Here is a 22738-nt window from a genome sequence, read left to right on the forward strand (position 1 = left end):
AAGCAAATGGAAAGAGCCATACTAATGCAGAGCAGTGCTGCCTGTCATATTTTTTAAAGTCTTTGTTTTGACTTTTTCATGCACCTTGTTTTTGATGCTTGTGGCAGATGACTGTGGATGGCTCTATTGGCCTTTATTCCACCTTCCCTCCAGTGCAAAGAGCTTAAAAAGCTGAGAATGTTATTTCCTAGACTGCATTGCAACTAGATTTGCAAGATAAGGTAATGAGAAGCAAGGCCAGAGAGAGCTGGGTGTTTGGAGGCAGTCCAGCGTCCAGTTGCCAGCTTCGTGGCTGAAGAGGATGCTGTGGTGGCCACAGTCACAGTCACTTCCTGACAGCTAGAGGTGAGCCACGATGGAGCTTCTTATGGATAGTTCCCACTACCCTGTTACAGAAGTGACATGGAGTTAATTCCCCCAAAAGCTGGAATTAGGATCTAATTTGGATGAGATCCCATTTCACTTCTGGTTTGCTTCATGGCTCTGTGGAATAGATCTCATCTCTCAGTGCGCTGATCTTTCCTGTTTGGCTAACAAGGGCAACACTCATGACCTATCTTGTATGCTACCCCTGAAAATGAATAAAATTACTAGAAAATATTACTATACATCTTTTCAAAGGGGAATGATTCTGACACTATCATAGGCCTTCTCCAAAGCAACATTCATTTATCCTGAGCACTTTGAGCACAGGATGAATTCCTGAACACATTAGGAACATGGCCATTTTATAGCATCTGTTTTCTTTGTTTTGGTGGTTTCTATTTATTTACAGAGTGCCCTGTCTATTCACGATGCTTTACAAACCATAAAAACCACGTCTCCACCCTATAGAATTTACAGTGCAATTCAAACAGACACGCTGCATGGCCTGACAGGTCAGGAGCGCCAGGAGATGGTGTTGGTGTTGTATATCATGGGTGTGGACGGGTTCTTCTTGAGTTATAAATGCTTTCCAGTTACAAAGGCCTTTCATCTAGGATCCCCAAGCACTTCTGAGTGGCAGTAACCTCGATTATTTTCTAAATGCACTTTCTGTAAACCATGGTGGAGACTCAGTAAATGCTTTTAAATGTCTATTAGTTGATTGGGGACCTGTTCATTGTCCACATTAAACAGCATTGATGTAAGCATGATGGCTTAGGAGAGGTCCACTCTGGGCTGTGGTGTGTCTGCTTACAGATTATAACCCCAGAGGGGCCTGGTGGCCTTGCCACAGCTGTGGAAGAACCAAATAAACACCTGGGTATCATCCTAGGTGAGATGCTCATTCAACCTAGGCTCAGAAAGAGCACTTCTTGGGGCCCCAATTCACTACTTATGGATGAGTGAACATTTCAAAGTCAGGTGCCTTTAGGGATAGACTTTACACTGGAGAAGCTTGGAGTAATCCCTTGGCTAACAATAGTGGTTCTCATTTGCTTCCCAAGGGCCCTGTCAAGCTCCTTTTATGCTACTTCACTCTCTTGGGCAACGGAATTTTTAAAATGGTAAGATTGGGCAGCGCCTGTAGCTCAATGGATAGGGCGCCAGACACATACACTGAGATCGACGGGTTTGAACCCCGCCCCGGCCAGCTAAAACCAATAATGATTAATAATAATGGAATTTCTTATGGATAATTCCCACTACCCTGTTACAGAAGTGGCATGGAGTTATTCCTCCAAAAGCTGTAATTAGGATCAAATTTGGATGAAATCCCATTGCAACAAAAAAATAGCCAGGTTGTGGTGGGTGCCTGTGGTCCCAGCTACTTGGGGAGCTGAGGCAAGAGAATCACTTAAGCCCAACAGTTTGAGGTTGCTATAAGCTGGGACACGACAGCACTCTACTTAGGGTGACATAGTGACTCTGTCTCAAAAAACAATAAAATAAAATAAAATGGTAAGATTTATGTTTCATCACAGCTGGTATGGAGTTTTGCTTTGTATGTCTTACTCAAAGACCATTTCTCAAGTGATTATTCCTGACTTATTTGACAAGATCATTCAAATCCAAAGGAAGACTGGCCTGGAGTGTAAGTCCTGAAAGTTCACCCAAAGTCTTATGAGAAACCCTCCTTCTAGCCATCTTTTCTTTTTTTTTTTTTTTTAATTTGGCTGGGGCTGGGTTTGAACCCACCACCTCCGGCATATGGGACCGGCGCCCTACCCGCTGAGCCACAGGCGCCGCCCTAGCCATCTTTTCTACACTTCTCAAGTTATCTGTCTAAAAACCCAGGTAGAATCACATCTCCATCCTGCTTTATTATTATTATTTTTTTTGAGACAAGGTCTCACTTTGTTACCCTCGGTAGAGTGTCATGGAATCACAGTTCACAGCAACCTCAAACTCTTGGGCTCAAGCAATCCTTTTGCCTCAGCCTCTTAGGTAGCTGGGACTACAGGTGCCTGCCACAATGCCCTATTTTTAGAGACAGGGTCTTGCTCTTGCTCAGGCTGGCCTCGAACTCCTGAGCTCAGGCAATCCCCTCGCCTTGGTCTCCCAGAATGTCCATCCTGCTTTAAAAACCTTCCTGAAGAATTAAAATCCAAATGCCTGGGAAGTGTGGATATGGCCTGTCTTTTTTGTCCCTGTCCACGTGACCTGCAGCTTTGGCCACACCAGAGAAATTGACTCTTCCTAAGAGACCTCAAACTTTCCTGTCCTTGCCTCCTGCCGTCCTCTTTCATCTTCCCTCCTCACCTTCTATTCACATCTTCCCAGCAAACTCCTGCTGTTTAAAGTCTACCTCGAAGGTCCTTCATCTTCATAGGTCTTCATAGCCCACCACTGTCACGCCCCGCCTCTGTCACGCACACCCTTCCAGGGGTCCTCAAACTTTTTAAACAGGGGGTCAGTTCACTGTTCCTCAGACCATTGGAGGGCCAGACTATAGTTTAAAAAAAAAACTATGAACAAATTCCTATAAACAAACAAAACAGAAGTAAAAAATCAAAACGGGAACAAATACAATCACACCGCCTCATGCAGCCCACAGGCTGTAGTTTGAGGACCCCTGTTAGGTCATTGCCTTATCTCTACCTCCATTAACACAACTGCCACCTGGTCAGCTACTGGGACCCAATCCTTGAGCCCCAGGGTTGGGTCTCAGCAAGTGTTGTTGGAGCATCTTTTGTGTACTTTGAAGGGCTGGCCAGGGAACAACTGTAGCCTGAGATTCTTGTAAAGTATTTGGAGCCCTGCTTCCTCACCTGCTGGGTGGGGGTCACTCCACAATAACGCTGACCAATCCACATTCAGGTTATAAAGTGCTAACTTCACTTTCAGGGGGCTTTTGCTACACATTTGGAAAAAACTTTTTTAAATTGTGGTAAAATATACATAGCATACATTTACCCTTTTAACCATTTTTAAGTTTATTGTTCCCTGGCATTAAGTGCATTCACATTATTCTGAATCCGTGTCCAGAGCTTTTCATCCTCCCAGACTGACACGCTGTACCCATTAAACACTGACTTTCCATTTCTCTCCATCACCCTTCTGTTTTCTGCCTCTGTGAATTTGACTACCCTGGGTACCTCATGTAGAATTGTACAATATTTGTGCTTTTATGATTGGCTTATTTCACTCGGTGTAATGTCTTCAAGGTTCATCCATGTTGCAGCGTGTGCTCAAATTTTCTTCCTTTTTAAGGCTAAATAATACTGCATTGTATGACACATTTTGTCTACCCATTCATCTGCTAATGGACCGTTGGGTGGCTTCCACATTCTTGTTCTTGGGAATAGTGCTGCTCTGATCATGAGTATACAAGTATCTCTTTGAGACGCTGCTTTCACTTCTTTTGGGTATGTAGCCAGATGTGGGATTACTACATCATATAGTAAGTCTGTTTAACTATTTTAGAAATTGCCATACCATTTTCTACAGGGGCTACCCCATTTTACCTTCCCACCAACAGTGTACAAGGGTTCCAATTCTTCCATATCCTCACCAAAACTTGTTATTTTCTGTTTGTTTAAATAGCCACCTCTTGTGTACAAAGTGGTATCTTATTGCGGTTTTGACTAAATTCAGTTTTGAGTCTCTGCATTCACTGCCTTGAGTCTCCATGACAAATTTTGGCAAGCGTGAAAGTTCCCCAGCTTGCCTCGGGGGAAAGGCGGTAGAGAGCTCTCATAAAGCTAAGCAGGCCTGAAGCCTGCTGTAATTCTTCACATCGGCCAGCAGGGGACACTCCCACAAGCCTGCCAGGGTAGTTTGCGGACAAATGACAGGGCAGCTTACTTTTCCAGGCCAAGGCAGGGCCTCGCAGCACCAGCAAAGAGACCCTTTTGTTCCCCTGAGGCTCTTCCATCTTGTTTTGCGCTCCTCACAGCTTTACCATTAAAGAGAACCAAGCATCCCAGACGATAACCTCAAAGGGGGTGCTACTAGCATTCCTGTGGGACAATTCCTCCTTATGTAGGAGAATCTGTTTCACAGCTGAAGTTAACATCTGAGGCCTCTGCTTGCTAAATGCCAGCACTGGCCCCAATCATTGTGACAGTCAAAATGCCCCTCACCCACATTTCCAAAGTAGCCCCCCTGGGAACGGGAGGGCCCAAGTTTGTTTGTTTGTTTCTTTCTTTCTCTCTTTCTCTCTCTCTCTCTTTTTCTCTCTCTCTCTCTCTCTCTATTTCTTTCCTTCCTTCCTTGTTCCTTTGGTTTTTTTTTTTAAGACAAACATGAAATAAAGTTTATTGAGGAAGAGAAAGATAGGATTACAGAATAAGAGCAAGATAAAGGTTTACAAAACAAGATACTTTTGCCACAGACAGTGAATGAGCCTCCACTGGCGTGATAAAAAGGCAAAGGCTGAGTTGCCCAGTTTCAAACTAGGCATGTGAGGGAAAGTGGAGACTCCCAGCATCTCCCACTCACTCATGCAAAGCATCAGCTACCCCAATGAGGGCCTCACGCCCAGTCGTGGGGATGCTGGGGCTGAGCCAACGAGGTGGCTTGCAGTGACTTTAGACCAATCTTGGAATCTGTTAATGGTTAGTTGACAGTGACAGGCTCACATATCAGGAGAAAGGAAGAGATGCTTTCTAAAAACACCCCAACACGGCCCCCACCTCACACAAGCAGGACTTGCAACCCGAGCCCAGTCCCCGTAATGTCCATTGTCACCCCCACCCCCACCCCGTGAATGGGTCCTCCGCCATCTCTGCCTTGGCTGAGTTGGTTTAAGGGATTTCCTTTCCTTGTGCTGCCATAGCAACCAGGAAACAACCTCGGCTCACAATGAGAAGGATGGTGCTGTGGCCCAGATCTGTAGATGCACACAGCTGGTAACAGAGCAACCAGGCCCAGGGACAACAAGAGCTCAGGTGAAGCGGGGAGAGAGAGATTGCCCAGAGAGGAGGCAGTCCAGGGCTTGGGGAGCCTGGGTATGCGGTTTATTTTTCTTCTCCACAAAGGCACACACTGTCTAAACTGTGTGGCTGGTTGTTATTAAGAAGCTGCTGTAAGAAGGAAAAATGTATTTAATAAAAGGCCCAGTGTTTGTGGTCTCCTTGGGTTTGCTGCTGAGCTTTGGAAATCCCAAGGTGTGACCAGTTTTCAGCCTTCAAAACCAAGATGAACTGCCCTTGAGAAGGGGTGGTCTGAGGGGAAACATGTTCACACTCTCTCTCCTGAGCCGGGGACACGGGAAGTTGGTCCAGAACAAACAGAAATTAGAAGTCTATTTTGAACCAGAGGTGAGTCTTACAGCTGAAGAAAGGCACAATTGGGGGGTGGGAGAGGAATGCTCTATATTACTGTTTGGGAGTGAACCGTGCGTGTCTTGGTTTGTGTCGTTAGTGAGGTTGGGAGGGTCACTGGTGGATCTATCCTCCTCCTTCATGAAACGCAAGACAATAATGTGGTTTTCTTGACACACCAAAATGGTTGTCAGGATCCTCTTCCTTTCTTTTGCACACTGACTTACAGCCATCTTTGCTTGAGATCCACGGAGATTCCAGATTGTCTGGAATTCAGATGGTTTGGTTCAAGACCAGAATGTCCACCTAGGTTCTAGGCAAGCTAATGGTTGTTTGGTTTTTAGAAGTTGTGCTCTGTGGTTGAAACACTGTGTGTTCGTGCCATTTCAATGGCTTCCTTGAACTTTCTGGAATTCAACCCCCAGGACTCATATTTAATGTAGACCAAAAAAAGTCTCATTTTAGAAGATTTTTAAAGAGGTGGCAAAATTCCCTTGTTGTACTGGAATTTTATTTCATTGAATCCTGCCAGGAATAAGAAATATACCAGGGGCACTTTGCAATTTTGGGGGTCATACAGAGATTTCCATTGTCATGGTAGCTTGTAATGATATTTGAACTTTTCTGTGTTAAAAGGCATATAAAGTTTCAAAGGACCTCTATGACCAATGGCATTTACTTACTTACAAGATATATAACTACTTTATAGGCTCCTAAATAGCCAAATTAGGTAATGTTACATAGCATCTGGAATGTATAGAATTCTCCCTGCGTACAGCTGATGTGGTGGTGGGTTGAAATGGTTTTCTCCTATTTGCACTGCCAGCTATCCAGATCCAATTTCAAAGTTATCTGCCGCTCTTAATAATTATGACTACTTACGTGCATACCAGGAAACTTTAATTGGCCTGTAACCTACACTCTACCTGAGTTAAGTCTCCAGGCATGAATGGCTATCCTGAAAGTTGTATCAGGTAAAATAGAACCATGCCCTGGTTCTACTAACTGGGAGACAACAAGAGAAAAACAGTTGCTAAGAAGAGCAACTGTTATGTGACACCACACAAACGATTCAGAGAAAATCAGTAATAAAAAAAAAAAAGTCAAGGGCGGCGCCTGTGGCTCAAGGAGTAGGGCGCCGGTCCCATATGCCAGAGGTGGCAGGTTCAAACCTAGCCCCGGCCAAAAAAAAAAAAAAGGAAAAAAAAGTCAAGCACCTTGCCAGAGAAGTATTTGCAATAGAAAAGTCTTCCACAGTAGCTCCATCAAGGCAGCTTCTCTTTATTGCAGGATTACTTGAACTGGAAGTCTCCAGAAGATTATGTACTGGTCAGAAAACTTCAGGGTGGGGACAATGCCAACGACCACTCCTGTGGCCTCTTTCTTCCTAAAACTTTCAGCACTAGAAAGGGTGCCCTGATCCTCTATTCAGAAGGTTTAGCCATATCAGCATGGATGCCCCAAGAGAGAAGAAAAGGCTCCAGTGCCCCCAAAGGTCACGGGAGGAGGCTGCACACAGTTCAAGATCTCACAGAAGCCATCCTCGCATATGGAAGGAAACAGGTAGGCAGAGAAGTCCCTTGGGCGTGGGGAAGGCACTGGCTTATAAGTCTGCAAATCCAGTTGCAGCTTTGGGTATAACTTCTTGGACCCTAAGGAAGGTATGAGATTCTTAGTCCTCCTAGTATAAAATGGGCCCTATCTGCTCCATACAACTGCCACAAAGTTTACGTGAGATAATGTATGTGGAAGGGTTCTGAAAAGCATGTACCATCATTTTTGTGTTTTCCTTTCAGTTGGGGTAACACAAAGTCCTTTTCAGCAATTCAGACAGATTCAGGCCAGCAGACATTTCATCAGAATTCTTGAAATCCTGTCTCGTAGCCACAAGCATCATCATCCCATCTCTGATGTTCTTGGCTTTGTGGAAATGAGAGGGAGAACATTTTAATTATTTACCTTGAGCCCTTTAGCGTCTGCAGGATAAGTTAATGACTCTTTCCATTCTGAATTTAACATTAAGGGAAAACCCCTGTGCTCATTTTTCTGATTCATACTTTTTAACGTCTTGTGAGATGTACACATGCCCCTGCTTTATGTAGCTGCGTACATCAGCCCTTAGGCTAAGGCCGTAAGACTATCTGGGAAGATGTGTCACTTTGTAAAATTCTAGGTGGCTTACTCACTGATTTAAAGTCTCCGCTAATGTCTCCATCCCCACCGAATAAAGACATTAGTCTCTTTGATGCACTGGCTTTCTCCTCCATGTCCAGCCACATCTCCCTCTTGTTTCTACCACCACCTCAACCATGGACCCCCTCAAGGCCCCACCCATGTGACCAGCTCACCATTCCCTAATACCTGTGACCTTTCATAACTCTATGAGTCCTGCTAGGATTCCTCCTACAGCTAGCAAACTCCTACCCATATTTATAAACACAACTCCAATATTATCTCCTCACTGAATCCTTCTCCCACTTCCCTAGGCAGAGATGTGCCACGCCTCCCTCTTCTGCAAATATTCCCATACCGTCATGCACTGAGGCTTACCTCTTTGACCATCTGTCATTCTTGATAGAACAACATCTCCAGGGCAGGGACCATGTTTAAATCATTTCCAGAAAATAGTGAGTTCCCATAAGTGTTTGTGGAATGAATGAATCAGTCATGCATTATACTTTCAGTTTCTTAGATCATCTCCAAGGATCATTATTGGGAAATTTATCACCTACCCTCCCACCCTAGGCAGAGCTTCCAACAGGAAACATTCCTTCCCCTGCCCCTTTTTATAGATAAGGAAACTGAAGCTCAGGGCAAGTGACTTGCCCAAGGCCAGAGAGCCAGTAAATGACAGAGCCGGGATTCAAACCCGGAACTGCCTACCTCTCCAAGGCCAGCACGCTTTGCATTTTACCCTGATGTCTGTGGACTTGTGCCTGGCCTTGGCCTGTTTCTGATCCCTTCTGCATCTTTCCCCTACTCCGCTCTGCATCACAGGTTATGTCAGTCTCAGGCTACATACAATTTCACAAACATCTTTGTCAACTGGCTTCTGGTTGAATTTGCCAATGGGAGACATTGGGAGGAGATTAGGGAAGAAGAGGAAAACCAGGATATTTTCCTCCTCCCACTCTGCCTCAGGTGATAAGAGGCACCTACATCACTTCTGTGCTCCAGCTGCCAACAGACAAGACCACTGTGACCCAAACACCTCCAGATGATTCCAGGGGCCCCTCTCTCTTTCCTCCTAGCCTAAAGGTGGTGTCTGCTTTCAGATATTTACTGATCTCGGTGTTGCTTTGCCATCTGCTTGACTCCTGAGGGCTCCAATCACCTGTGTAATCAATTCCCTAAATTAAATTCCTTTTGTGTTTAAACACTTAAGAGCAGTTCCTATTTTCCTGGTTGGACACGGACTGATATATAGGTTAATTTACTCCCCACAGTAAGAATACCTTCCACAGCTTTCAGATACTTGTCTATACAGCTAAATACTTCAGAAAACAGAGATCTTACTAGTTTATAAAGTATTGTAGATGCGTCCATTTGGGAACAGCTTCATTATTGATTAGATTTGGGCTCAGTGAAAAAAGTCCCTGTCTTCCCATGATATCCATCTACTAGAGATGTAGCTCGTACCTGTATACCACAGAACACTGGAATCTAATTCCAAATGGATAGAAGGGAAATGGTGTAAGGAGATCAGAAAGTAAAGAAAAGGTTTAGAATAGTAACAGGACAGGAATTTAAGATTAAAGGACATAGTAGATTAAAAGAAGAGGGGAAACAACTCAAAAGGGATTTGAGATTAAAGAAAATGAACACCTCAGAAGAGGAAAGCTTTGGAAAACAGAGAATATTATCTGACTAAGAAAATGACATACTGGCAAGAATTTTTTTTTTTTTTTGGCCAGGGCTGGGTTTGAACCCACCACCTCCGGCATATGGGACCGGCGCCCTACTCCTTAAGCCACAGGCGCCACCCAGAATTTTTTTTTTTTTTTCTTTTAGAGACAGAGTTCACTTTATTGCCCTCGGAAGAGTGCTGTGACAAAACAGCTCACAGCAACCTCCAACTCCTGGGCTTAGACGATTCTCTTGCCTCAGCCTCCTGAGTAGCTGGGACCACAGGCACCCGCCACAACACCCAGCTATTTTTTTGTTGCAGTTTGGCCAGGGTCAGGTTCGAACCCTCCACCCTCGGTATATGGCGCCCTACCCACAGAGCCACAGGCGCCGCCCAGAAATTTTTGAAATTGCAATAGCAAGAGCGGGGAAGGTCCTGGGGAAATACAGTCTCATGGATTAGGAGCACAAATTTATATGACATTTCTGGAAGGCATTTTGCAAAAGCCTCAAAGAGGTTGATATCTCTTGATTCAGCATTCTACTTCTAGGAACTTGCCCTAGGAAATAAAAAGAAATGTGCTTAAAGATTTATATGCAAACACATTTACCGTAGGGTTATTTACTACCATACAAAATACTGAAACAATAAATATCCAACAATGGAAGCTAATTAAATAAATCATGGTACAGTAATGTGATGGATTTTGAGTCAGGGTGTATTAATCTTGAATAACATGAGAACATATGTGCAGTGTATTTTTAAAAAGCAGATTATAAAATAGTATTCATATAATAAAAATACCAACGCTCATTAACATTTTTTGAGTGTTTACTATGTTCTTACCAGTATTCTAAGTGCTTTCCAAGAATAATTCTTTTATGCTTCCTAACAATCCTGGGGGTAAGAAATATTATTATCCATTTTTAAAAATCCACCAGAATTTAAGACAAGATAGCCTAGAAGACATGGCCTCTCCCGTATAATCACAATTTAAAAAAATTGATTTTGCACAGAAGATAGACATCCAAATTTTAACTGTGGGTTACATTGTGGGTGGTAGGATTATAAATCATATCTTAATTTATACATTTATTTTTATCAAATACTTTTTTAAAACCAAAGAATTTTACAAATAAAATAAAAATCTATAGCTTCGAAGGAGGTAGTTTGCCCTAGAAATTCAAGAGGAAGGATTAGGGAGGGAAATGGAGTAGTAAATAGTGCTGTAAATTGAGCCCACCAATAATCACACCATCTGTCCCTCTGGGTCAATATATTTTTGTCCAAATAGACTAAGTTAAGAGTTAAAAGTAAAGTAAAGTAAATTTACTACACTCAAAGTAAAAGATCCAAAGTTGGGAGGGGTAAAAATTATAAAGGGGGGTTAGCCAACAAACACACTAGTGCTACTTACAGCAGGATTTGTACTGGCTGGACCAGGAATCAAGAAACCTACACAGCCTGGGCTCCCATAGCTCCATGGTTAGAGCGCCAGCCCTGCGCACCAGGGGTGGCAGGTTCAAACCTGGCCAGGCCTGCTAAACAAAATAAAAGAAAAAGAAACCTACAGGACTCAGGCCCCACTCAGAACCATGAGAATCAAGACTATCACAGGGAGGTAAAGTTCCATGGTTTTTTTGTTTTGTTTTGTTTGTTTGTTTGTTTGTTTGTTTGAGATAGAGTCGCACTCTGTGCCCGGGGAAGAGTGCCGTGGTATCATAGCTCACAGCAACCTCAAACTCTTAGGCTTGAGCAATCCTCTTGCCTCAGCCTCCCCAGTAGCTGGGACTATAGGGGCCCACCACAACACCTGGCTAGTTTTTCTATTTTTAGTAGAGACGGGGTCTCGCTCTTACTCAGGCTGGTCTTGAGCTCCTGAGCCCAGGTGATCCACCTGCCTTGACCTCCCATAGTTCTGGGATTACAGGTCTGAGTCACTGCACCCAGACTTACAGTTCTGTTTTAAAGCATCTTACAGCATCTCTAGGTTTATCTATGGATCTGATGGCACACTCTTCCTGATGTGTAAAGATAAATGTTGAGTCAACAGATGAGATATCAGAGTTCTCAGAATTCTAGATACACAGGGATGGGTTGCTTCGTTAGTTTTTGTTAAACAGAAAGAACTCTTATTCAACATTTCCAAAGTCAAAACCATTCTTCCTGAGGCCTTTATTTAGTTTCCCATTATTTAGAGGTCAAATAGCTATAAAATAAAGTTGATTTTCCCATCCTAAACATAATAGAGGCTCATTCAAAATAGGAAAATATAGAAAAGGAGGATGAATAATAAATTATCTATTTACCCTTTCATCCAAAGGTCAGGAGGACAAAGTTCCCTTTATAAGTCCTGATCAATCACCTGCCAAGTGTGTGATGGTGACCCTAAGAAGTGAGAAATGCTCTGATGCTGCGGGGATGTTAAGTTAGCATCACCACAGTGAAGGGGAGAGTGATTTGACTGTACTTTTTCCTAATGTGCTCAGATGAACAGGTCCTGAGAAGTTACTTGGAGCCTTTAATAAACCCAGAATAGGAAAGATCAGGAGAGAAATGTGGTCAGCCCCGACGATGAGGTGAAAGGTAATGTCAATAACAGCTAAATTTACTGAGTGCTTAGTGTGTGCCAGGCATATTATCTGTATAACCTTACACAATCTGTGCAGGCTTATGAGCTGGGTACCTGCATTTTCTCCATTGTACAGGAAGAAAACCCGGGCTTGACCTTGACCAACTTGTCTCACTGGTGGAGCTGGAATTAAAATCCAGCCAACTTGATTCCAAAGCCCCACTCTTAACCACCGAGAGGGCCTGATTTTGAAGATTCCCACATGCCCCAGAGAAAGGAAGCATCCTTCCAACTTTAACAGTATTTGTAAAAAGTGGGTCTGGGTCTTCTCACACATTCCTTAAACTAACCCTTCACAATTCTATGAAAGAAAACCAAATTTTCACTAAACTTAATCTGAGTTATAAGTAACATTTTCATAGTAAACTATATATATAATCCAGGAGGCTGTTGTTTTCCTAGGGTTTAAGTACTTCATCCATCGTTCCCTTGTATAACTAACCGACAGATAAAATTTTAATAGTGGCCAATATTTATGTAGAACTTCCTATTCTACCAGTCCCCAGTCACTGACTGTTACATCAGAATGTAATTTGTACATTATTTACTCTTACACTTTTACACTTATTAACTCATTTAATCCTCATGCCTTTATGTGGTATGTACTTTTTTCTATTGCAGTAAAATATACGTAACATAAAATTTACCACATTACCATCTTTAAATGTACAGTTTGATGGCATTAAGTACATTTACATTGTTGTATGACTGTTACCACCATCTACTTCCAGAATTTTTTATTTTGCAAAACTGAAACTCTGTATCCATTAAACATTGTCTCCCCATTTCTCTGTGCCACCATCCCCTGGCAACCACATTTTTATTTTCTGTCTCTAAATTTGCCTACTCTAAATATTTCATGTGAGTGGAATCACACGGTATTTATCCTTTGCAGCTAATTTGTTTCACTCAGCATCATGTCTTACAGGTCCATGCATGTTGTAGCATGCATCAGAATTTCCTTCTTTTTTAAAGCTGAGTAATATTCCGTCCTCTGTACACACCACATTCTGTTTACTCATTCATCTATCAGTGGACACTTGGTTTGTACCCGTGTTTTGGCTGTAGTGAATAATGCCCTATGCACATGAGTGTACACATTTCTGTTCATGACCCTTCTTTCAATTCTTTTGTGCATAACTCAGAAGTAGAATTGATGAATCATATGGAAATTCTATTTTTAATATTTTTAATAACCACCATACTGTTTTCCTTAGAAATTACACCATTTTACATTTCAGTGTACCAAGGTTCCAATTTTTCCTCATCCTCACCAATACTTGTTATTTTGTTATCTTTTTTTTTTTAGAGACAGAGTTTCATTTTGTCGCCCTCGGTAGAGTGACGTGGCATCACAGCTCACAGCAACCTCCAGCTCTTGGGCTTAAGCGATTCTCTTGCCTCAGCCTCCCGAGTAGCTGGGACTACAGGAGCCCGCCACAATGCCCAGCTATTTTTTGTTACAGTTTGGCCAGCGCCAGGTTTGAACCCTCCACCCTCAGTATATGGGGCTGGCGCCCTACTCACTAAGCCACAAGTGCCACCCTTTTGTTACCTTTTTTTTTTAATATTTATTTTATAATAGCTGCCCTAACAGGTGTGAAGTGGTCTCACTATGGTTTTGGTTTACATTCCCTAGTGATAAGTGACAGTGGACATCGTTTTATGTGCTTATTGTCCATTATATCTCTTTTTTTGGAGAAATATGTAGCACTTATTTAAGTCTTTTGCCTCTTTTAATAAATCAGGTTGTTTGGTTTTTTGTTGTTGAACTGTAGGAGTTCTTAAATATTAGATATAAATCAGATATTAAATTTGATATAATTATCAAATCATCAGCTATAAATTTGCAAGTATTTTCTCCCATTCCATGGGTTTCCTTTTCACTCTATTGATAGTGTCCTTTGATGCACTTAAGTTTTTAATTTTGATGAAGTCCAAATTGCCTCTTTTTTCTTTTTTTTTTTTTTGCCTGTCCATTTGGTGTCATATTCAATAAATCATTGCCAAAGCCAATGTCATGAAGCTTTCCCCCTATGTTTTCTTCTAAGAGTTTTATACTTTTAGATCTTACATTTAGGTCTTTGCTCCATTTTCAGTTAATTTTTGTATAAGGTAAGAACCTAACTTTGTTTTTTTGCATGTAAGGTATATCCATCCCTCTGTCATCTTCATTTGACAGATTAAGAAACTGAGACAGACAGGTCAAGTAGTTTCCCCAGCTAGTACGGTTCAAATCTAAGCAGACTGAGCTCTTACAGGAACTTGAGCTTACTCTTTGTTGTTTGCAATTCTAGTTGTTGTCCCTTTAAGTTTGTGACATATGGCTGGTCAAATTTTTGATGCTGAATGGTTTGGTCAGGAATCAAGCCTTGTTACAACACTGAATTAATGAGAAAATTCAGACCACTTCATGATTCTCTTCTTTATGACCTGGGATCCAGGAACACAGGGTTACCAAAGATATGTGGGAGAGAGAGAATAGCATTTGCACTGAATCCCCAAAGTTCATCCTACAGAGAAAGGTGGCAGCTGAGAGTGGGAGGATTTGCGCAAGGCTGATTAAAGTCAGGGGGGTTGGAGAAAGCTTTCCAGGCACAGCTACAAGTGGCCTCATATCTTTCCCTTTTCACCCTCCCCCACCTCCAGTTGCACTTGCCTGGCAGCCCTGAGGCCGGCTCCCGTCACACCTGCACAGGTGTGATAACAGTGGGCAGTCACCCTCTGTTCTAAGGCTTGGCTTTTGCCACAGCACACTGACTGCAGCAGGCCTGATGAGGGCTAGGAGATGCTGGCTGTGCCTGTCCTGAGAGGACTTGTGGGTGGAGGAGGCACCTTGGAGCACAGGTGGTCAGCAGCAAAGCACAGACATTACTGGGTCTTCTTCCCATTCGACTGAGCCAACTCTAGTGAGCAGTTAATCATGAACTGGTGTGTGCCTGACACAGTGCCTAACCCATGACAGATGCTCAGCAAATAGTTGTTGGACAAACACACGTTACACAGGGGGAGTCCGGGAGAGGCTGCAACCTCTACCCACCAGGAGGGCACAATCTGGTAAAGGAGACATATTGGTGCCCCAGTGACACTTTATAAAGGCAGTCCACGAGAGGAGCTAGATTATTATTTACTAATATGTTGTGGAAGTACAAAGAAGGTTGAGAGTGTGACTGCTTCTTACTGGGAAAATCTAGAACAGCTTCTTAGAGGAGGTAGAATTTGAGCTGAGTCTTATGGTGAAGGTAAGTGGAAAGCGACCTTCCAGGCATAAGTGAGCAGAGGCCTAGAAGGTCCAGCTAACTAGACAGGCATGGCTCCTGTTGGAAATATACTTGAAGAAAGGAGTGGGGGCTGGATTGCGGGGGGTCTTTGCTTGCCAGTCCTAGGATTTCTGGGCTTATCTCTTCACCCCTCTGTCAACTCCTGCACACAAAGCCTAGGTCACCCTCTGCAGTAAGGTGGCAGCTGGCTGTCTGGGCCTTTCTTGCCATCCTGGGGATCCTGGCACCTTGCCATCCCATATCTGCTTGGTGGGAGAGCAGGTCCCACTGTCTCCTTCCATCTTCTAAAACCCTAAGCTGCCAGTACTGGGGATAGGGTGGGGACAGGACAGCGGGTATAGGGCCAGGGACACGTACATGGGGGTCCCTTCAACCCTCTGTGTCTGGAGGCCTGGTGGCATCAGGGCGGTGGCCAGCCTGAGCAAGTCCCTTGTTAAAGGAAGCCCTGTTGGTGGGGTGGGGCTAACAGGCCACTCTGTGCACACTAATTACTCGTCTCAGCAGAGACCCACAGCAGAGGGGGCAGTTGGCAAAGCCAAGACAGGCCTGAGCAGTCCAAGGCAGTGCAGCCAGCCTCCTGCTGTCAGGTTTATTTCCCTGTTCCAGAAACTCCCTTCCCGGCTCCCTTCTGTCTCTTTTTATATTTTAGAGCAACTTTTGAGTGGGCAGTTAAGTCTGGGAAATGTTGGGTAGGTGTAATAAAAGTAATTTTTAACATGGTTTCTATTTATAAATATAATCTGACCATATTACAACAAATTTGATTTTAGAAAAAGAACTATCCATAATCTTACACACAGCACACTAATACATCATTACTAGTGTTTTAATCTATTTTCTTCCAATCTTTCCATCATGATTACACATACGTAAGGTGTAATTTTTGAATTTGTAATTATACTGTACATGCTCTCCTGTATCTTGCTTTTTTCCCCACATAAAATAGTGTTCATTTTACAAGGGTACATGTTAAATTTACTAAGTTTAGAATATGAATGTTTTAACACAATAACTAAAAAGTGCGGTAAAGGCTATGTTAACCAGCTTGATGAAAATATTTCAGATTGTATATAAGGCCAGCACATTGTACTCCATGATTGCTTCAGTGTACACAGCTATGATTTAATAAAAAAATATTAAAAACAGTGTTCAACATGTTGGAAACAAATAAATATATTTACCCTGATGGTCTTCTTGGTGGCTCTAAGCAAGCCTTGGGTTTTCCTCAGTGCTTCAGTTTAGCCAATGACATGTGATGTTATTAACCAACTTCACAGGCATAATTTGAGAAACTACTAAAAGAAACCAGAAAAAGTAAAAAAAAAATTATAGAGAATGTGATAGGCAGAATTACCTCCACTTCCCCCGGGATATCCATGTTCCAGTCCCTGGAACCTGTGTGTATCATAGGTTATATACAAAGGGAAATTAATGTTGCATGGAATTAAGGTTGATAATCAGGGTTTAAAATGAAGAGATTATGGCCTTAAATTGGAGAGATTATGTTAGATTACCTGAGTAGGCCCAATGTAATCCCAGGTCCTCCAAAGTGGAAGAAGGAATGAGAAGGGAGAATCAGGGAGACAATGGCCTAAGAAAGATTCAACTCCACACTGCTGGCTTTGAGGATGGAGGAAGGACCACAAGCCAAAGAATGCTGGAAAAGGCAAGGAAAGTGATTCTCCCAAAGAGCCTCTGGAAGGAGCACAGATCTATCAATGCCTTAAATTTAGCCCCATGAGACCCCACTCAAACTTCCAACCTCCTGAACTGTAAGAGAATACATTTGGTATTGTTTAAGCCATTAGGTGTGTGGTAATTTGTTACAACATCAACAGGAAACTAATACAGAGGCCAAGATCAGCTTCCAAACTCTAAGCAAAATTATATGTAAATACCCCAAATTCCAGGACTAGGGCTTCCTATTTCTTCTTGGCAATTCCCTGAACCATTGAGCAAGCTTCCCAGTAAAGCTCCAGAAAACAACCTGGTGTTTCAGAAATACCCACTAATGAAATACCCAGGGGCTCTTGTCTAGACTCAAAAAGTGTGGCGCCCATGGCTCAGTGAGTAGGGTGCCGGCCCCATATACTGAGGGTGGCGGGTTCAAACCCAGCCCCAGCTGAACTGCAACCAAAAAATAGCTGGGCGTTGTGGCGGGCGCCTGTAGTCCCAGCTGCTCAGGAGGCTGAGGCAGGAGAATCGCGGAAGCCCAAGAGCTAGAGGTGGCTGTGAGTCCTGTGACATCATGGCACTCTACTGAAGGCAGTAAAGTGAGACTCTGTCTCTACAAAAAAAAAAAAAAAAATTGTATCATGCCATTCATTCAGAGGCCACAATGTCTAGGAAGAGGCTGGTTCTTGCTACATTCATAGAAAAGTCAGCTGAAGCAAATATTTACAGGGAGTAAAGGAGATTCCAATTCGCCCAGAAAAGGCATCAGGTCAAATAGCTCTGTATCTAAGTGCCTAACACAGTGTCTGGTGTATAAGAAGTACCCAGCAAGGCCGGGAACGGTGGCTAACGCCTGTAATTCCAGCACTCTGGGAGGCTGAGGTGGGTGGACTGCTTGAGCTCAGGAGTTCAAGACCAGCCTGAGCAAGAGCAAGACCCCCCATCTCGAAAAATAGCCAAGTGTTGTGGCAGGTACTTGTAGTCCCAGCTACTCAGGAATCTGAGGCAAGAGGATCACTTCAACCCAAGACTTTAAGAGTGTTGTGAGGTTGCTGTGAGCTATGATGCCACAATGCTCTACCAAGGGCGACAGAGTAAGACTCTGTCTCAAAAAACAAAATAAACAAACAAAAAAATACCCAACGAATGTTAATATTATTTGACCAAATGAAAAAATGGAGTGTGTAAAAGTGTGATTTAGCTTCCACCGTCCTCTCTATAATTCCTTTTTTCATGTCCTCCAGAAAAAGCTTTATGGGGCTGAATTTTCCAGGCTCCTTTTATACTTGAAGTACCTGCCACATAAAATATCCAGACATCAAGGAGCAGATAATGCTCTCTGTTTGAATTCTAACATTCATTAATTTACAGACTCGTGTAGAATACAGACATTTGAATATTTTTTTGCATTTATTTATTTAGTTATTTATTTATTTTTATTATTAAATCATAGCTGTGTACATTAATGCGATCATGGGTCACCATACACTGGCTTTATAGACCGTTTGATACATTTTCATCACACAAGTTAACATAGCCTTCCTGGCATTTTCTTAGTTATTGTGTTAAGACATTTATATTCTACATTTACTAAGTTTCACATGTACACTTGTAAAATGCACCGCAGGTGTAATCCCACCAATCACCCTCCCTCTGCCCATCCACCCCCTCCGTCCCCTCCCTCTCCCCCTTCCCACTATTCTTAGGTTATAACTGGGTTATAGCTTTCATATGAAAGCCATAAATTAGTTTCATAGTAGGGCTCAGTACATTGGATACTTTTTCTTCCATTCTTGAGATACTTTACTAAGAAGAATATGTTCTAGCTCCATCCATGTAAACATGAAAGAGGTAAAGTCTCCATCTTTCTTTAAGGCTGCATAATATTCCATGGCGTACAACATATACCACAATTTATTAATCCATTCGTGGATCGATGGGCACTTGGGCTTTTTCCATGACTTAGCAATTATAAATTGGGCTGCAATTAACATTCTGGTACAAATATCTTTGTTATAATGTGATTTTTGGTCTTCTGGGTATATACCTAGTAGGGTATATAGGATTGAATAGCAGGTCTATTTTTAGATCTCTAAGTGTTCTCCAAACATCTTTCCAAAAGGAACATATTAGTTTGCATTCCCACCAGCAATGTAGAAGTGTTCCCTTTTTTCACATCCACGCCAACATCTCTGGTCTTGGGATTTTGTGATATGGGCTAATGTTACTGGAGTTAGATGATATCTCAAAGTAGTTTTGATTTGCATTTCTCTGACGATTAAGGATGATGAGCATTTTTTCATATGTCTGTAGGCCATGCACCTGTCTTCTTCAGAGAAGTTTCTCTTCAAGTCCCTTGCCCAGGCTGCAATGGGATCACTTGTTCTTTTCTTGCTTATACGTTTGAGTTCTCTGTGGATTCTTGTTATTAAACATTTGTCAGAGAAATAACCTGCAAATATCTTCACCCATTCTGAGGGCTGTCTGCTTGCTTTACTTACTGTGTTCTTGGCTGTGCAGAAGATTTTTAGTTTGATCAGGTCCCAGTAGTATATTTTTGAAGCTGCTTCAATTGCCCGGGGGGTCCTCTTCATAAACTACTCGCCCAGACCAATTTCTTCAAGGGTTTTCTCTTCACTTTCTTCTAGTATTTTTATAGTTTCATGTCTTAAATTTAAATTTTTAATCCAGTGAGAGTCTATCTTAGTTAATGGTGAAAGCTGTGGGTCCAGTTTCAGTCTTCTACAGGTCACCAGCCAGTTCACCCAGCACCATTTTTAAATAGGAAATCTTTATGCCACTGAATGTTTTTAATTAGCTTGTCAAAGATCAAATAACGGTAAGTAGCTGGATTCATCTCTTGGTTCTCTATTCTGCTCCAGACATCTACTTCTCTGTTTTTGTGCCAGTACCATGCTGTTTTGATCACTATCAATTTATAGTATAGTCTGAGGTCTGGTAGCATGATTCCTCCTGCTTTGTTTTTATTTCTGAGTAATGTCTTGGCTATTCAAGATTTTTTCTGATTCCATATAAAGCGAAGGATTATTTTTTCAAGATCTTAAAGTATGACAGTGGAGCTTGAATAGGGATTGCATTAAAATTGTATATTGCTTTGGGTAGTATGGACATTTTAACAATGTTGATTCTTCCCAGCCATGAGCATGGTATGTTTTTCCATTTGTTAACATTTTCAGCTATTTCTTTTCTTAGAGTTTCATAGTTCTCTTTTTAGAGATCTTTCACGTCCTTTGTTAGATAAACTCTCAAATATTTCATCTTCTTTGGCACTACTGTGAATGAAATAGAGTTCTTAACTGTTTTTTTAGCTTGACTATTGTTGATATATATAAAGGCTACTGATTTATGAATGTTGATTTTGTAACCTGACACACTGCTGTATTCCTTGATCACTTCTAAGAGTTTTGTAGTAGAATCCCTGGTGTTTTCCAGATACACAATCATATCATCTGTGAAGAGTGAAAGTTTGATCTCTTCTGACCCTATATGGATACCCTTGATCACCGTTTCTTCCCTAATTGCAATGGCTAAAACTTCCATTACAATGTTAAAGAGTAGTGGCGACAATGGGCAGCCTTGTCTGGTTCCTGGTCTGAGTGGAAATGATTTCAATTTAACTCCATTCAATACGATCTTAGCTGTGGTTTTTCTGTAGATGGCCTCTATCAGTTTAAGAAATGTCCCTTCTATACCAATTTTCTTAAGTGTTCTGATCATGAAGGGATGCTGGATATTATCAAAAGCTTTTTCTGCATCAATTGAGAGAATCAAATGCTCTTTGTTTTTTAATTTATGTGCTGAATTATACTTATAGATTTATGTGTATTGGACCAGCCTTGAGACCCTGGGATAAAACCGACTTGGTCATGATGTATAATTTGTTTCATGTGTTGCTGGATTCTGTTTGTTAGGATCTTGTTGAATATTTTTGCATCTATATTCATTAGTGATATTGGTCTATCATTTTCTTTTCTTTTTGGGTCTTTTCCTGGTTTGGGGTTCTGGGTGATGTTTGCTTCATAGAACGTGTTGGGTAGTCTTCCTTCTTTTTCTACATTTTGGAACAGGTTGAGTAACATTTGTACTAGTTCCTCTTTAAAGGTTTGGTAGAATTCTGACGTGAAGCCATCTGGTCCCAGGCTTTTCTTTTTAGGGAGATTTTGTATGGTTGATGCTATTTCAGAACTTGATATTGGTCTGTTCAACATTTCCACTTGATTCTGGCTAAGTCTTAGAAGGTGACGTGCTTCCAAGTATTGGTCAATTTCCTTCAGATTTTCACATTTCTGAGAATAAAATTTCTTATAATATTCATTAAGGATTTTTTGAATTTCTGAGGAGTCTGTTGTTATTCGTCTTTGTCGTTTCTGATTGATGAGATTAGAGATTTTACTCTTTTTTTCCTGGTTAGGTTAGCCAAAGGTTTATCAATTTTATTGACCTTTTCAAAAAACCAACTTTTTTATTTATTGATCTGTTGTATGATTCTTTTGTTTACAATTTCATTTAATTCTGCTCTAATTTTGGTTATTTCTTTTCTTCTACTGGGTTTGGGGTTGGAATGTTCTTCCTTTTCCAGTTGCTTGAGATGTCCCATTAAGTTGTTAACTTCCTCTCTTTCCGTTCTCTTGAGGAAGGCTTGCAGGCTATAAATTTCCCTCTTAGGACTGCCTTTGTGGTATCCCAGAGGTTCTGATAATTCACGTCTTCATTGTCGCTTTGTTCCAAAAATTTGGCAATTTCCTTCTTAATCTCATCTCTGCCCCAGCTATCATTCAGCATAAGGTTATTTAACTTTCATGTTTTTGTAAGAGTATGCAGATTCCTGTTGTTACTTAGTTCAACTTTTATCCCATGGTGGTCCAAGAAGATGCAAGGAATAATTTCTCTTCCTTTAAATTTACTGAGGTTAGACTTGTGACCTAAGATGTGATCGATTTTGGAGTATGTTCCATGGGCTGATGAGAAGTATGTGTATTCAGTTTTGTTGGGATGAAATGTTCTGTAGATGTCTGCTAAATCCAAATGTTGGATGGTTACCTTTAAATCTAAAATTTCTTTGCTAAGCTTCTTATTGGAGGATCTATCCAACACTGCCAAAGGAGTGTTGAAATCTCCGGCGATTATGGAGCTGGAGGAAATCAAGTTGCTCATGTCTGTTAGAGTTTCTCTTATAAATTGAGGTTCATTCTGGTTGGGTGCATAAATATTAATCATTGAAATCTCATCATATTGAGTATTACCCTTAACAAGTATGAAGTGACCATTCTTATCTGTCCTTACTTTTGTTGGTTTAAAGCCTATTGTGTCTGCAAATAGAATTGCAACATCTGCTTTTTTCTGATTACCATTTGCCTGAAATGTGGACAACCACCCTATATTTATCTTTTAAGGTAAGATGTGACTCTTTTATGCAGCAAATATATGACCTGAGTTTTTGTATCCCTCAGCTAACCTGTGCCTCTTTAAAGAACAGTTTAAGCCGCTCACATAAATGGAGAATATTGATAAGTCTGGTAAAATTTTGGGTATTGAGTTTTTCAAAAGTCCAGTGGACATTTTTAATTCTTTCTCCACTGTGGAAGTTGGAGTT

The 22738-nt window shown here is 41.7% G+C and overlaps 1 protein-coding gene across 2 annotated transcripts in view; it reads left to right on the top strand.

Annotated features, from left to right (window-relative positions):
- Positions 1-5603: 5603 nt before the first annotated feature.
- KIAA2012 (KIAA2012 ortholog) overlaps positions 5604-22738 on the top strand; it is a 128863-nt gene continuing 111728 nt past the window's right edge. For both annotated transcript variants that reach the window (XM_053597487.1, XM_053597488.1), the window contains exons 1-2: positions 5604-5687; positions 6981-7253. In XM_053597487.1, coding sequence (XP_053453462.1) covers positions 5604-5687; positions 6981-7253 — 357 coding nt within the window. The remainder of the gene's footprint in view (positions 5688-6980; positions 7254-22738) is intronic.

The sequence above is a fragment of the Nycticebus coucang genome, chromosome 7 (assembly GCF_027406575.1).
Source record: "Nycticebus coucang isolate mNycCou1 chromosome 7, mNycCou1.pri, whole genome shotgun sequence".
In the NCBI taxonomy this organism is placed as follows: domain Eukaryota; kingdom Metazoa; phylum Chordata; class Mammalia; order Primates; family Lorisidae; genus Nycticebus; species Nycticebus coucang.